Consider the following 16579-nt stretch of genomic DNA (forward strand, 5'->3'; position numbering starts at 1 on the left):
GTTGACCTTGGAGCCGAGAAGTAGTAGTTATTCCCTCCATCCATTCCATTTCTAATGCAATAGGTAAAAGGTAGAAAGATTAAGTCCGAAAATTTCAGTGACCTCTAAAGAAAGTTTGAGCTGTCTTATTTTATCTGATGGTATTTTTACTGGTTGTGTTTTTAGGACTTAACATCCCCTCCACCCCAATAGGCAACAGTTTTCTCTTCTTGAGCTTTATGAGAATCTTTCATAGAAATTTCACCTAGCTGTCAGTCTTTAACTCTGAAGTATTTAGTTTGTTTCATGGGATTACAGACATTGGAAAAGGCACTACAAAAATACATGGACCTAAGAATTCTTAAAGGGCTTGGATTCCAGTGGCTGGTGAAAGGTCTTGAAAGCATTTCACCTCCTCATTCCTTCGACTGTAACCTCAAGATTCCCTAAATTGTGGATTTAGTGTGTAAATGTTGGTCTCTGTCTTCAAAGTGGAGATACTGTCTCCACTGTACCCTCTCTCAAATTTTTGTGATGAAAGGCAGACATTATATCCATTTGCTAGCACAAATAACTGGTGTCTACCAATGGACTACTTTCTTACTTAGATGAAGCCAACCGGCCCACATGAAGATTAAATCTATAGTCACACTTAACTTCTTGAACTAACCATCTGAACTAACTAGCACAGTCCAAAAAGTAATACCTGACAGAGGAACATATTCGTTAGTTTATAAGTAATTAGTTTTGGTAATTTTTATTGCCTTGACCAGATCAAACTAGTAAGTTGCAGAGCCTGGATTTGATCCCAGGTTTGCTGGATTCCAAAGCCACACAACTTTAAAGAGTGAGTTGTTGTACTCTTTGCACTGAAAACTCTTGGTACTTCAGTCTCAGTGAACTCTTCTGAACAGTGAGGTTTCTTATACATTGTACATTGTGTGCCGTGAGCCACTGATCTGCTTAAGGTCTGTGCATGTTCTTCTGAATATTTATGAGATGGGGGAAGTGGTGCTTTCTGTCTGCCCTGAGGATATTATGAGTATTAATAAGCTAACATCTATGTAGAAAAAGTCTACAAGCATACCTTTATTATTTGATAACAAGAAAAGTCTGAATTATTGAAAAGTCAGAATAAGTGATTACTTAGAATTTTAAAAACTCACATTCAAGAACATTCAATAATGAGAACAATGATTTATTAAGTGGATTTATGAGTATTTTTATTAAATATATAATAATTCCTAGGAAATTTATATTTATATGAATTATAAGCAAGTAGGTGCTGTGCAAGTGCATACAAGCAATTTGTTTTCTGGGAAACTTAGACATTCTTTCTGAGATCTTGAATATATGATGACATTTCTTAACAAACCCTTTTATACAGCAAAAGAGTAACCTGAAGGTGAGTTACACATAAATGGTCACAGATTTCAAATATGAATGATATAAATGATTTAGGGTTTACTCTGAGTGCCAAATCAATGTGGTAGAACAAAGCAGTTAAAGTCACTTGTTCCAAGCTATATGGGTCTGGATTCCAATCCTGAAACCACCCTTAATCATGTGACTGTGGGCAGGTTACTAGGCATCTCCAACACCAGGTATCCTCATTTCTAAAATAAGGAGGAGAATCACACATATCTAACTGCTTTTATTATTATTATTATTATTGTTAACGCTATTATTAAGAAGTAATAAAAAATGATGCTCCTTCCTTACGAGAGGTTTGAGTAATAACTGAGTCTATATTTGTTAGAATCACAGAATGACAAATCCATAGATAGCATCCTACCCTCTAATTTTTGCTTCTTGTCTAAGGTAGGAACAAAGAAATGACAGATTCAATCCAAAATATCCTTGGGTGGTGCAGGTAGCGCTGGGATTAGGTTAGAGACTTAGGACTGCTATGCTAGAGGTCTGAAACAAGGGGATTTCAAGACCCTTGCATTTATTTTCAGAGTATTCCAAATGTTTGCTGCCTTCAAGCTCGGAACCAGCCAATAGGAAGAAGGGGTCCCAGGGAACTGTTTACTGTAGAAAGAATGCTGGATTTTGCCTTGACTTCTTTTCTCCTTACTGCAATAGCAGCTCAGCTTCATAATGTTCTCTCTAGTCATGTATTCTGATCAAAGCAGTTATTTAAAGGCTGTAGCTAATAGAAGAGTAGATACCCCTGGTATTTCCCAGAACAGAGCCCTCATTCTGGGATTCTTGGGTCCATGTGACTTCCTGAGCCCGTGATTCACGCTGAGCAAGGGAATAGGTTTGGCATGACACAATCTGCAGATTCAAGTAAATCCCCTGGGAGAGGAGGAGGCTGCTGAGAGTCCCCTTTGCTGGCTGGAGCTCCCAATGTATGCACAAAACACCCCATCCCAGGCCCCAGATGTGTGCAGGTTTCTAATTGCCAGTGCTGCACTAAGATTTGAAGGGTGAGAGAGTTGCAAAATCACGAACACCGAGGGCGGTGTTAGGAAGGCAGCTTCCTGCACACTGTTGTAGGTGTTAGGGAGATTATCAATGCTCCGGGAGAGACACGGGACTGGAGGGCTTAGGGAATGTGGTGGTCCCTCTCTTCGCTGTTTCTGCACCTGAGGTTGTGCTTTCCCAGAGATGTGCACCCTGCACTTCCATTTCTGCAGTGAAATTAACTCGAGCTTGGCAGGTAAGTCTTTCAGGTCACCTTTAAAAAAAAAAGGTATGTGAGCTGTGGTGGGGGTGGGCTGGACCCCATTCTCTTACATTGGACATATTTTATTGGTGCAAAAGTGGTATTTGGAAGCTTAAATGTGGGCAGAGGTTTGAAGCAGCCAGATGAACTACGTGGCTGTCGGGGGAGAGGTAGGGGCATAAACAAAAGGAAGGGAAGGGTCTCAGGCATCTTCTCCCTAATAAATCTCCCATTTTGCTTGGAAATTTTGCCTCTAGCCTGGTGCCTAGCTCCAAACAGGGTCTTTGGCATGAGTTATGGCTGTGATCTTCCCTATTTTCCTTTTTTTTTTTTTTTTTTGCTTTTTTAGTTACCACTGCATGGGAGCAGGCAGACAGAAGCAGAGTTGCACATTGTCAATACAGGCTGTAGAAGTCAATAAGCAGCCAGACAGGGAGTGAAATTGGAGGAGGCAGCTATAGATTTCTTAGGTTATTTCTTGTGAGTTTTTCAGAACTTGTGTGATTCAGGCTTGTCAGATACTATTTTGAGCTGGGCTGAGACAAACACATTCCCCTGGTGCACCAGATGTTGTCTGCAGCCTTCCAATTTCCAGAGGCATCTGAGTTGGCTTTCTTGGGGGCAAAGGAATGTCCAGGCAAGGGATAGGAGTGAGGGAATCGGCAATTACAATGGGGAAGGTAAATGGTCTGCTGCTCTGGAGTTTGGTAGAAATTGTAATATAACCCTGGAGATAATTATTAGGATGGTAGTGATCGGCTCGAGGGAACAAGGTACGGTGCCTCATTCATTTCAGTGCGTGGATCGGAGTGGACACTCAATTAATGCATGTTGATTGAATATTAGTACCAAAATGTGTACTTTTTGGGTGAGCTCAGATTGATATGTTGGGTTGCACTTAGAATGCCAAGATGGAGTACTAAGAGAGGCTAATGCTGATTGATGAGTAAATTATGATAAGATGAGTTGTGTTGAATAGTAGAATAATATCCTTGAGTTGAATCATTGGATGAGGGCACAGAAACACAGGGCCTGCCTATCTATCCGACTGTCTGTCTGTCTATTCCTCTCTCATTTGTTAACCACCTGGTTCCAGAAGAATTTCAGGCAGCTTATAAGACAGACTTAATGCAAATTAGTATCATTAGAGATAAAAATGACAAAAAATAATCCTTCATCCAAAGGTCGACCTTCTGTGGTTCTGCAGCGACGTGGCCTACAGATAACTGAAATGTAAAAGTACCTGTAATTTTTAGTTTAAGCATTTACTTCAATTTCCTCTTCCACCAACTTCATACCTGATACTGCAAACAAGGAAGGAAGTAGATGGCTATTCTAAGCCTGCTCTCTTGGAGTCCCATAAGGTGAAACTAGCAAAGGACAGGTAAGGGCTGCACAGGTGATCGAGTGATACCTAGAGGGCTAGTTAACCGTTTTGCCCTGGGGAGGTGAAAAAGCAGCGAACTGGGTGGTCCTTCTTCATTCTTTAGGCTGGCTGCTCTTTTATAGCTCAGGGTGCTTTGCTTACTTTTTCTCCCCCTATCTGAAACTGAAACAGGGAAAGTATGGTTTCCCTCCCCATCCTGCTTAATAAAATATTCTACTATTTTCTCGACTACTAAAATATTCTATTATTGCTGATCACTTCCTCCTCTGCTCAGTGTGTTTGTCACTGGCCACAGTTTACGTAAACATGACACAGGTTGCCTGGAGCTTGAATTGCCTTTAGAGCGGGTGCTGGGGACGAGGAAGGGGATTCCGGGCATGCTGATGAATTCCTGCAATGGCCAGGGCTGGGAGCCAAGTGGATTTTGGACAGATGCTTTATGTGCTGAGTCAACTTGGCTCAGCTAATATTCCTGGGTTCTAACCTGGAGCTGGGGGAGGGACACATTCATTCACTAGGCCTGACTTAATGTCTGCGATGGGTGGGGCATAGAGGTCTTGGCATACTTGGGAGTCCACTGCAGAGGTCCCTCTCCCCCAAAAGGTCCTCTCTGCTGCCCACATAGCAAGTGCTGCTCCACTGTCTCCTTTATTTCTCTTGGGAGGGAAGAGCTTTATCCCATTTCACAAATGAGGAAACTGAGACTCAGGTTTTAAGCAGCTTGCTTAAAATTGCACAGCTAATGAGTAGATAAATCATGATTGAAATTCTGTTTACTTCAAAGTATGGTCTTATTCCAACAAGACTAAACATTGTATGGAAAGACATGTTCAGAAAAGACTCTTTTATAAGACATCTTAAGGGTGGGAAAATTTGGGTAGGGAAGGCCCATGAGGGAGTAGAAATTAAGGTGGGCCTTGAAGGATAAGCAGATGACAAAGAAACCCAACTCAAACTGGCTTTAACAATCAGGGTGGTTTATTGGTTCATGTAATTGAGAAGATCAGATAATGTCACCGAGGTCTGGGTTTTTCTCAGTCTGTCTGTTCATGTCACCTGCTGTGTTGGCTCTGTCCTCATGATCTGCCCATTGCCCTCTGGACTCTCCCACCCAGCAACTTCAGGCCCTCCTCTCCTGGCAGTGGCACGACTGCAGGAGTTTCAGGTGCTCACAGAGTCCCTGAGCTCACTCATTCTCATTGGACCCAACTGTAGCTGGAAGAAGATAGGAGATCACAGGCCATTCCATACCCTCCCCCAGAGAGCATGGGTGACACTAGCAGAAAGCCAAATTCTGCAGAGAAAAATCACGGGGGGAGAAGGGGGAATGGATGCTTGGCAGCCCACTAGCATCTCCTAGCAGAGGATTTAGGGAGGCAAGGGGAGCAGAAATACTCACAGCATGAGCAGTGGTGGCAACTCGGGGGTGACTGGGTCTGGGTCAGGAATCAAGATGCCAGCCCTGCAACTCTGCTTTTGCCAGCTTTTACCACTTCTTACCAGTGCCTTCTGATCCCTGGGACGTTGCTGCTGCAGCTTAATAGCTCTCTCCTGGACTCCAGTGAGGAGTCTTAGAATAATGAGGAAGAAATGAGTACTCCCAGTAGGATGGGGTCGTATCAGTGGAAATGGGTGGTGGTCCTTCCCCTGGTTTCTCCCAAGATTCCCCATGTCTGCTCTGAGGCTGCAAAAACCCTGCACCCTCATGACCCTTGATATTGGCTTTGGCCACCCCTCCAGTGTAAGTGGGGTCTTAAAGGTCACCAGCTGCTCAGGGATAAAGCAGGGTGCAAGGAGGTAGAGAGAGGGTCACAGGGATTGGAAGCCTGTTGAATGATCCTAGGAGGATACAACATTTGTTGTTTCATTAACCCTTCACCAACCAATGCCTAGGTTTGCTCGAGGGGCTTATGCATATGGGGCATATAAAGTAATGAGTAGGAATCTCGATGTTTGATCCATCAAAACGTAGAGCTTGTGTGGCTTTTTCTTTCTCAGAGAAGCAGGGTGGAGTATTCTTTCATGAGAAAGAATACTGTCCTAGGAGGAATCAGGAGACATGAGCTTGGTGAGAGCTTCGCACCTCCTATGTTTCCTGTTCCTCCTATGATGGTTGTTTTGGCAAGTTACTTTAATTTCTGAGCCCCACTCTTATCTGTAAAATGGGGGCAAGAATTCCTTCCAGGTTTGTGAGGATCAAATAAGAAAGGAGGCAACAGCACGCCTGACCGCTAGTAAGCCTCCAACAGAGTTTTTCTTGTTTTCTTCCTCATATAGAATTATTTTACATTCGAGCTTTGTTATTCTAGGAGAGAAACCCAGGGTTATGCTTTGGAGGGCCATTTCTGCCTGTTTGAGTCAAATTGGATTTAGCAGGTGCAAAGGGCTGCAGAAGTGACTTGACAGCTGATAGAATTACAGCCAGGGTTCCGAGGGGTGATGGGAGTCCTGAGGGTTGACTCTTTGAGCCCCAAACTGCAGTTACCCTTTGAGCTTTCCTCCACCCATACTCTGTTCCTGTGTGAGTGATGCTACATTAAACCCGAGTGCACTGGGAATTATTCTAGCTTCCATGCCTTTGCCTCTCTTTTTTCTACTGCTCAGCCCCTCCGTGCTGCCTTTACACATCTCATCAGTCAACAAAGTCCCGTTGATTTTATTTCCAAATCCCTCTTAAACCCACACCATCCTTTTCATCCCCAGTGTTCCGATGCTGCCTCATCCCTCACTCGACTCTTATAATTGCTGCTTTGCTGTGCCTGGCATGAAGAGGCGCTCAACAAATGGTTGTTGAACGAATGAGGAATAAGATAATGAGACAGGTGAAATTTAGTGAAACATTGAGGTCCTGAGCTCCCAAACCTCTCCTGTTTATATGAAAGGCCTGGGTTAGTATTTCTGGCAATATTTATGAGAAAGACTTAGGATTTTGGGCTCTAACTTATCATGCATTTGAAGTCACCTATTTGCATTTTATGGAGATATTTAACATGTGTGTGTCGACTAAGGTACTTGTTTCCACAGGAAAGACCCTCCCCAAGTCTTCCCACAGCCCGAGGGAGATGCTATCTCCTTCCCTGCTCCTCTGAGGTCTCATTTCACCCTCCTCATTTCGCCAGCCTCTGGGAAACCTGATCTAAGCCTGAGCAATGCTGGGAATGCCCGCTTAACAGCTTGGCAGGGAGGAGAGGCGATTTACTTACCCAACTGAATTACCCCTTTACTCTTCTGATCTCCCAAGCATATGCCAGAAGAAGAAGATAATAGAAGACGTGGTTAACACTGCATGGGACTCATGAGTCCACATGCATGAAAAGCTTACTTTCTTTTGTGGTGAATCTCTTTCTCCCTCAAAAGTGCCTTCCTCCCCTCATTTGCCTTGCAACAAATTTTCCTTTACAGTATCTTTGCTGGAAGTTCTTTCCCTTTGAAAACAGAAACACCTAGCTGATAGCTCACAACTCTCCACTGGTTTGATGGCAGCCTAGGGACCGAAGAACAAGTCTGTTCTCTAAGTGCCTCTGAGGAGCTAACTTTAGGGTGCTGCAAGACAAGTATCTGCTCAGAAAATTCTCATGCGTGTGACAGTTCTCAAGGCAGGAAGGGGAGAGAATTCCTGGGGGTTTCCCCTCTGCACGCTGGAGGAATGAAGAAACATATTAAGCCAAAGCTATAAGTCAGGCTGAGGATGACAGTTTCTGGTGGAGTGGGACGGGAATTCCATCTCAGGTTGAGAGCTGTTCCTGAATGGCTGTCACACCCAACTTGTTTGTTTCTCAGCTATTAATAGAAACTATCAAAGTGGGGATGGGTGACTTGCCCAAGGATCTCTCCCAAAACGCCTTACCTCACGGCTTGAAATTCCCTTATTAGAGATCTATTCACAATACCGTGGGATCAAACATACATGCATGAATCTCTTTACAGCACCCTTGCCAAGGGCCATTCAGTAAACACTTGTAGAGCCAGGCACTGGGCTGGTTGCTATAAATACGAGGAAAAGTAAGTCATATCCTCTAATGCCCAGGAGTATACTATCTGAATGGTAATGTCCATCCTGAGAATAATGAGACCAGGAGCTGACATAGATAGTGCTTACTCCACGCCGAGCACTGTTCTATGTGCTCCTCATGCACATAGTCATTGCCTTCTCACAATAACTCTGTGAGACTCTTATCCTTACTTTACAGGTGAGGAAACTGGGACACTGGGTCATTAAATGTCTTGCCTAAAGTCACAGAGCTAATATGTACCAGACACCATGAGAGCAGAGGGAAAAGAGGTGTGGTCAGGGATGTTCATTGATCTGAACATCTCTGCTGGTTGTGGTCTCACCCTCTCCCTGAATGGCCCATTGCCCTTCCTTTGAATTAAACATCGAACTCTCCCTCTTATCAAATTTAGCTATTCTTGTGAAGGGACAAAAGTCCTTGACATCTTGCTATGAATTCAGCATTCAAAAATTTGACGCCTGATATGGGAAAAGGCAGTGCCTGAGGAGGCAGAGGGCATTCAGGATGATTTGAGCTTGCATCTTGATTTTCCCAGAGCCAGTTCTGGTCAAGAGGATAGAAGGCGTAGTCAGTAAAATGGTACTCAGATGGAGGGAGACTGTAGGAAAGTAGACATCAGTCTACTATTTCCACTAGACATTGTGACCTTGAGACCTTTTTTACTTGTGATACTCTCTCAGGACCATTTGGATTGTAAGTGACTGGAAATCCAACTGGGAATTTTAGTGGAGTCTAAGGAGAAAGTCTAGGGGTTGTTCTGGATTGAAGTACAGCTTGCAGAGTCTCATGTGATGTTGCCGGGTTTCATGTTCTCATCTTTCTCACCTCATGATCACAGGATTAATGCAGCAGCTCCAAACCTCACTCTGCTTACCTTCTGTCTGGGGGAGGTGGGGTGATGTAAGAGATCCTTTCCTGAATAATCAGAAAAGGAATCCTGGGCTTTTCTTTTATTGACCCTACTGTTGTCTGCTTATTCCTGGAGCCATCACTGTGCCCAGGAAAGGAAGTTATACCGATTAGCTTAGGCCAGTTGGTATAAGGATGGAATGAGAGTGGGGAACCAGTGGGTCCCCCAGGAAATTCAGTTTACCATGGAGAATGCTGATGACATCCTTCTCTGGAAACTTCTCAAGTGATGACTTACATCACTGCTCCTTCAGACAGTATTTTCTCTCCAGGGCTAGTGGCATCCACAAGACCCACACCTCCTGATTCTCCTTCTTGCCAATCAATATGTGTACTCTATTCCCAGCAGTGTGCCAAAGTGGCTCAGTGGCATGAAGAATAGGAAGGAATGACTAAATAAACAATAAGGCATGAACTGACTTTTTCAACGGCCCTGTAGTTCCTTCACTCCTTAGTCAGGGTTCTTATTCAGAGCAGAGGGACCCAGAACATCTTCAGTCCTACAGATGGTGTTGGTTGGGTATCTGCATATGGGGAGATATGTGGGTGGGAGCAGCTGATGTCAGGAGGGCTGAGTTGGAACATTGGATTCCAATCAAGAGAAAAGTCTTGAGGCTTCAGTTGATGAGGAGAGATCTCCTTAACCGAAAGATGTGAAATTCTGGCAGCCTCTCTTTAAGGATGATGAAAAAGAGGCCTAATCCTGAAATGATCAAAACTCCACTGGCCAGTCTTGAGGGATACTACATGGGGGCTACCGGAAGCGAAGTCAGGGCCTCCTGCTGTGAGTTCTTCTGGTCAGTGATTTCCTTCCCCTGGAAAGGTAGCTGGGTAGAGAAAGCTTACACTACTTGCCTGTGTGACTTTGGATAATTCACTTAATCTTGTCCATTCTAGATATCCTAATCTGTAAAAAGGGATAATAGAAATATCTACTTCATGAATAAATTGTAAAAATTAAATGAAATATTGTTATGAAAAAACTAGCACAAGCTCAGTTCATGGTAGCCAATTTAATCAATATCAGTTTCAGCTTTTTTCTCCCTGCCTGTAAGCTCTAGTCTAGATACTCAGCAACTTGGAGAGTTTTCTCTCAACTCAACACATGATGTCATGACACTAAGCATGTCAATAATGAGTTGCTGAAATTAACTTGTCATTAATGCTTTTTTTTTTAATTTAATGTTTTTTGAGCAGTTGTACCAGACTACAGAAAAATGCAAGTGTTTTGGTTAAGTGGTCCCCTCCCTTGCTGCAGCACAGTCAGAGCCACATATGTTGGAATCTCTGCTCTGCCCCTGACAAGCCATATCATCTTGGGAAGTGAATTAAATCTTTAAAGTCAGGATCTTGATCAGTAAAATGAAGCTAATAATGCTTGCCCACAAAGTTACTGTGAGTATATGAGACCATTCATGTGAAGCCTGGCCCTGTTATGGTTCTGTACTTTGTTAGTCCTCACTGTGGGGTTCTATAATTTAAAATGTCACTTCCATGCATGGCAGTCCCTGGAAGGGTATAGGCCTGGAGTTCTTCATCTGGTGTTGGGGGAACGCCCTATATTGGCCATACCTATATATGTAAAATCAAAGTCTATCAGAGCAGTGGCTTCTAGGGTTCCCCTGTCCAAGCATGGGGCCAGGGGTGGCTGCTAGGTTGTTTTACCTAAGGGATGACCCTGATTTCATGCTTCTGTGATTTACTTATAGAAGAGATGACCACATTGGTTGAGAGGTTGGATTTCAAGTGTCCTTTTCCATCTCTGAGATTCTGTGTGCCTACAATTTCGCTTCCATTAGGTAGAGATGTAGTTGCTAGTGGTGTGGCCTTAAGCAAGTTACTTAAGCCCTTTATTCCTCAATTTCTTAATTTTAGGATGGGGCTAATTCCAATCCCCACATCCTAGGATGGAGTGAGATTTAAATAGAAAATATATGTAACTGTTAAGCGTAGTGTGGTAGGATATTAGAACTGCTCACAGATATCCAGTTTTCTTCTCATTTGGGATATAGTAGGGTGACGCTTCCTGGCTCCCTTGTTGTTGGGTGGGGCCATGTGACTAAGTCCAGCCAATGAGTTGTGGGCCAAAATGAGGTCTGTAACTTCTGGGTCAGAGCATTTAATTGCTGATATGTGACTTTTGGCACAGTCACCATAACATTCAGGGTGGTGGCTATTCAGTATGCCTGACCTCCTTACCCCCGGCCAACATGTAATGGATGTGGAATATGAGAAAGAATAACTTTTGGTTTGTTGGGTCACTGAGACTTTGGAAGTGTTTTTGCTGTTGCATAACTAGCCTATGCTGATGGATACACACAGTGTTTTACTTGGGTACCTGCTATGTGCCAGCAACATGTTGGTTCACACTTTACAATGATACGCTGGAAAGATATACATTATTATACTCGTATTTAGACAGGAAAAATAAGATCAGAAATGTTAAGTAATTTGCCCAAGGTCACCCAGCTCTTAAGTGGTGGAGTGAGGATTTAAACCCACATTGTCTGACTTCAGACCTTGTATTTTTTTTTTTAAGGAAGATTGGCCCTGAGTTAACATCCACCTCCAATCCTCCTCTTTTTGCTGAGGAAGATTGGTCCTGAGCTAATGTCTGTGCCCATCTTCCTCCATTTTATATGTGGGACACTTGCCACAGCATGGCTTGATAAGCTGTGTGTAGGTCCACCCCTGGGATCCGAACCGGCCAACCCTGGGCCACCAAAGCGGAGTGGGCAAACTTAATCGCTACGCCTCTGGGCCAGCCCCAAGACCTTGTATTCTTAACCACTATTCTGCAGACTCCTTAGACCAAGCCCGTGATTTCCTGGTATGATCAGCCAGTATTAACTCTGCCTTCCCTTTCTCTTGAACTGCATTCCCTGTAGTTTTGTTTGGAAATGATTCCCTCTGTTGGCTGTTACTTCTCAGAGTGATGGTGAGGTTGGGAAATCAGCAGAGTGGCCTGCTGTGGTTATCTGACTCTCAAGTTGTCACAGGAAGTCTCATCTTCTTTGCTTTGCTTGACTACTTTTTGATTTTTAACCCATTCTTTAAACCAAAATCTTTGATACGGGGAGAAGAATTCTCTTAAGAATATAGAAGGCGTTTTCTTTTTCCTACCTTTGCTTGAAGACATCAAAATGATTATCATGAGTCAGGCTCTAGAAGCAGAGCCTGTGATGGGGATTTTTGTGTTTGTGACTTATTGAGGGAGTGCTCCTGGGAGAAACCTGTAAGGACGTGAGTGAGGGGAAGAAGCTAAGCAAAGATGTGGTATAGCTGAAGCCTAGCCTCAGCCTGATCCCGTGGGGGAGCTATAGAGTATGATTTGTACCACATAGCTTGTTCTGCATTGAGACAAGGGGACTGAGCTTTTATTACCCTGAATCAGTTGACCTTGGATCTACCCTCCTAGGCATCTCCAGGTGAGGTGGTTTCCATTGGCTAAAGACAATCCTCCAGAGAAGGATGCAGGTGTGAGCCAGTTAGCAGCCAACACCTGCAGCAGTTGGGGGGATGGGTGCACCTGCCAGGGAAAGGAGTCTGGAGATGCACCACTAGCATCTGCTGCAGTGCTTGAGGTCAGTGGCTCATGCTTTTCAGATTTGTATTTTTCTAGGAGTGATTGGGTCAAGCTAAGGGGAGGCAGCGAAGTGTGTAACACAGTTTTGGAATGTGACCTCAGCACATGCTTTTGGTTGACATCCAAGTGTTGTGTGTGTGACTGTGAGGGCAGGGTGGGCATGGAGCTCTATCCTAACCTCTGGACTTTGAACTTTTACATTTTGCCTGGTCACCTGGAAAACTTTTCTCTTCACTTTCTACCTTTTTAAAGGGCAAGGTGGCTGCCAGAAATGTTTTGGCGATTCTGGGGGTGTTTTCTTTCCTAGTGAAATAGGAAGCTTCAACCTGGCATGCCCTGAGTCAGCAACTCAGCCTAATAACGGTAATAGTAACACCAACCCCAACACAGTTTATCAAGTGCCTACTATGTGACAGGGGCTTTAGTTGTATTACTGTTTGGTCTAATCCTCCCCATGACCCTGCAAGATGGGAATCATAGGATGATTTTATGGTCCAGAACAATAAATATCAGGGAAGGGCAGCAGTTTATCCAAGGACACACTATTAAAACAGTTTGCATAAAAGTAATAAAGAAAGCAAATCACACCATCAAAGAATGGAAGGTTCGAAGAAAATGATGAAAACCACGTGATCACCAAAAAGTAGAAATATCCTACTGTACGATAGGGAAGTCCCACCCTTTTGATTAATGTCAAAATCTTGCTGTGTTGAGTGTGGAGAAGGAGAGCAAGGCAAGGCTTACATGCTGGAGATGAGATTTGGTTCCAGTGCTGTCTGACTCTAAAGCTGAGACATCTTTGCAACACTGTTTTAATAAACATGTGATTTTAAAATGTCTACCCACTTAGTTCTGAATCATGAATTCCAGATGGAAGAATGGTTAAACACCCAGGCCTTAGAGATGGACAGACTGGAGTACTGGCTCTATGACCTCTCTAAGCCTCAGTTTTCCATTTGTCAAATGGGGATAATAATACTTAGCTTGCATGACTCTTATGTGGGTAAATGACATCGTGTATGTAAAATGTCCGTCATGTAAAAAACACCCCGTCTACACCTGTTTTTATAATATATCCACGAGGAGATTTCAGTCTAGTTGGGGAGAAAAGAGTTTCAGTCCTCTATTGTTTAATAATAAGCTTCTGCAAAATTTGCTGGCTTAAAACAATGATTTATTATTTCTCATGGTTTTAATGGGTTGACTGGGTGAACCACCCAGTTGTGTTTCACATAATGTCAGCCTCGTCACTCATGTGGTTGCATTTAGCTGGGAGCTTAGATGAGCTCCAACAAGGGATATCCAAGAAGGCTATGGTCCTCCTTCACATGCCTTGTATCACTCAGTAGACTAGGCTGAGCTGCTTATTTGGTGACTGGATTCCAAGATCCCCAAAGTAGAAGCATCCCTGCCTTTTTAAGGCTTAGGTCTAGAGTTGGCACACTGTCACTTCTATAGGTAAAGCAAGTCACATGGCCAATCCAGATTCAAGGGGTAGGGAATCAGACTCCAACTCTTATTGGGCAGAATGGCGTGTGTGTACTGGAGGGGAGGAATAATTGGCAGCTGTGTTAGTCAGGGTTCTCCAGAAAGGCAGAACCAGTAGGATATATACAGATATATATAAAAGGAGATTTCTTGGCTCACACAGTTAGGAAAACCAAGAAGCCCCACAATCTGCCATGTGCAAGCTGGAGAACCAGGAAAGCTGCTGGCATGATTCAGTCTGAGTCTAAAGCCCTGAGAAGTGGGGGTGAGGAAGGGTCGGATGGGGTGGGGCTGATGGTGTAAGTCCCAACCTGAGTCTGAACACCCTAGAACAGGTGTTGGAGGGCAGGAGAAGATGGCTCTCAGCTCAAGCAGAGAGGGTGACTTCACCCTTTCATGGCGTTTTTGTGGCATTCAGGCCCTGGATGGAGTGAATGAGGCCCACCCACATGGGTGAGGGTGGTTCTCTTTACTCAGTCTGCTGAATCAAATGCTAATCTTTTCCGGAAGCACCCTCATAGACACACCCAGAAATAATGTTTTACCAGCTCTCTGGGCATCCCTTAGCCCAGTCAAGTGGACAATAAAATTAACCATCACAGCAGCCGTATTTGGAGACTGTCTCTCATGGATGCATTCATTCTAGACCTTACTGTTCTGACAGAGTGCTTCATTTGGGCTACAGATATTTACCATGAAGGCTGATACTCTGTAGAGTGGGTTAGTGTTTTTAGAGATGACATCACCAAGGACTTGGTGTGTCAACTGGACTCTGAATGAAGGATGGGGTTGCTATGGAAGGAAAAGAAGAGGGTCTGTCTACTGTTTTGATTTTTCACCCGCATGAACCAAGACAAACTCTGTATGAGTTGGGGAGGGAAAGTGGGGACCCTGATTTTAACTGTCAAATTGATCTAGAGTTGTCAGGTGGGATAACTTAACCCTCAAATGAGGGTGATTTATCCCGTGTATTGTAATCAGATAGTCGTCTAAGTCGCTCCCCATGAGCTCTGGTAAATCACTTTTAGTACGTATTGAAAGTGACAATATTGTATTTTATCACCGAATTGCCATCTTACAGTAATAACTAATGCATGCCATCGACTTTGGCTCCAGTGCTGAATTACACTCACTTGGAGGTGCATAGATCCAGACGGGAGCTGTCACTTCCATTTGCTTCTCCACGGCCAGGACCAAGAGGCTCGTAGGAAAACTATGCTGTTGCAGCCTTTGCAGATTAGCCCGTTCAGAGACACCTGTGGTCTTGCAAAATGTGAAACTTTTCTTCTGTGGGGTTTGGGTCAGTGTGAACTAGGATGGGTGTAGTAATTCTATTAGGTGAATGATAAGTGCTTTGATGACTAAAGGCAAGGATCTTAATTAAACAGAGAAACAAGGATGGTCAGGAGTCAGGCTCAAATGATCTCTTACCTGGGTTTCTGCTACAGACTTGTAGTTGGTCTTACCACCAGCCCCTTCAAAACCATCCTGCCCAGGAGCCCCGAGAGTGATTTTCCTGGGAGGCAAAGACCACCATGCCAGCCCCTTGCTTGAAACCGTCATGTCCTACCATTGCCTGTGGGATGTTGTCCAGGTTTCTTAGCTTAGCCTACAAGGCTTTCCATGGTCTGCCTCCTGCCCACCTATCCAGCCTCATCTTGCTCTGCTCCGCATCTTGAACTTTCTGCTCTACACACACAAACCATGTTCTGCTTCTCCACACCGTTGTTTATGTCTTCTTTTCTGCTTGGAATGTGTTCTCTCAGCTGCCCCAAATTGACACACTTTGCCTAACCAACCCCGCAGTCGAAGATGTACTGCAAACATCCCCCACTGGAAGCATTCACAAGTGCTCTCAGGCTGTGCCCATGATGCCTGGGCTTCTCACTCCCTTCATTGTTTCACTTTTCACATTGCATTACCATTACTTATTTATGCCTCTACCTCTGCCACTAGACAGACTATGAGCTCCTTGAAGGCAGGAACTCATTTTAAGAATGTTGGTATCCCAACCAACCAGCACAGGACTGACTGGCCCAGAGGAAATGCTCAATGAATATTTGTGGAATTAATGGATTTGTGAAAATACCTCTTTGGATTGCCACAGAAACATGTAAACAGTGGAGAATGAGAATTTTCACCCTGAATCTGAGTTTCCCTTTAGCTAAGGGGTTTCCTGTTTTGATGTTACATATCTGGATTAGAATTAGTATGAGCACTCACTGTGAAGGTGAAATTTATATGGCTCTGGGACAAAAGCCTGGGCAAGGGCACAGAGATATATTAGTCTAGTAGGGCTTGCAGGTGTTTCTACATTTAGCATTAGGTGCGAAATTAAGCAAGTCTTCACACCTGTGAATTTGTATTTTCCGGAGGCCTTCTTGTGTTAGAAATAATCTTGGATGATCATTTCATTCATGTTGCTGGATTTGGGGATATCAAATCTCACCGAGGGTCTCAAACCATTTGCCTTCAGTTCCCTGTATCCCATCCTGCCCTTAGAAATAAGGAATCTGAGAATAAGTTCCAGAGCTAGTAGGAGA

The 16579-nt window shown here is 43.9% G+C and overlaps 1 protein-coding gene across 39 annotated transcripts in view; it reads left to right on the forward strand.

Annotated features, from left to right (window-relative positions):
- Nucleotides 1-16579, forward strand: part of NRXN3 (neurexin 3) — a 1503251-nt gene that overhangs the window by 209418 nt on the left and 1277254 nt on the right. For 5 of the 39 annotated variants that reach the window (XM_070594363.1, XM_070594365.1, XM_070594368.1 and 2 more), the window contains exon 1: nucleotides 2227-2647. The exons of 31 other annotated variants lie outside the window; for them this stretch is intronic. In XM_070594363.1, coding sequence (XP_070450464.1) covers nucleotides 2596-2647 — 52 coding nt within the window. In that variant the 5' untranslated portion in view covers nucleotides 2227-2595. Of the gene's footprint in view, nucleotides 1-2226; nucleotides 2648-16579 lie in introns of those variants that run through there. 3 more of the 39 variants (XM_070594362.1, XM_070594364.1, XM_070594370.1) reach the window with 1 other exon arrangement.

This window comes from Equus przewalskii, chromosome 25, assembly GCF_037783145.1.
Source record: "Equus przewalskii isolate Varuska chromosome 25, EquPr2, whole genome shotgun sequence".
NCBI classification, from domain to species: Eukaryota; Metazoa; Chordata; class Mammalia; order Perissodactyla; family Equidae; genus Equus; species Equus przewalskii.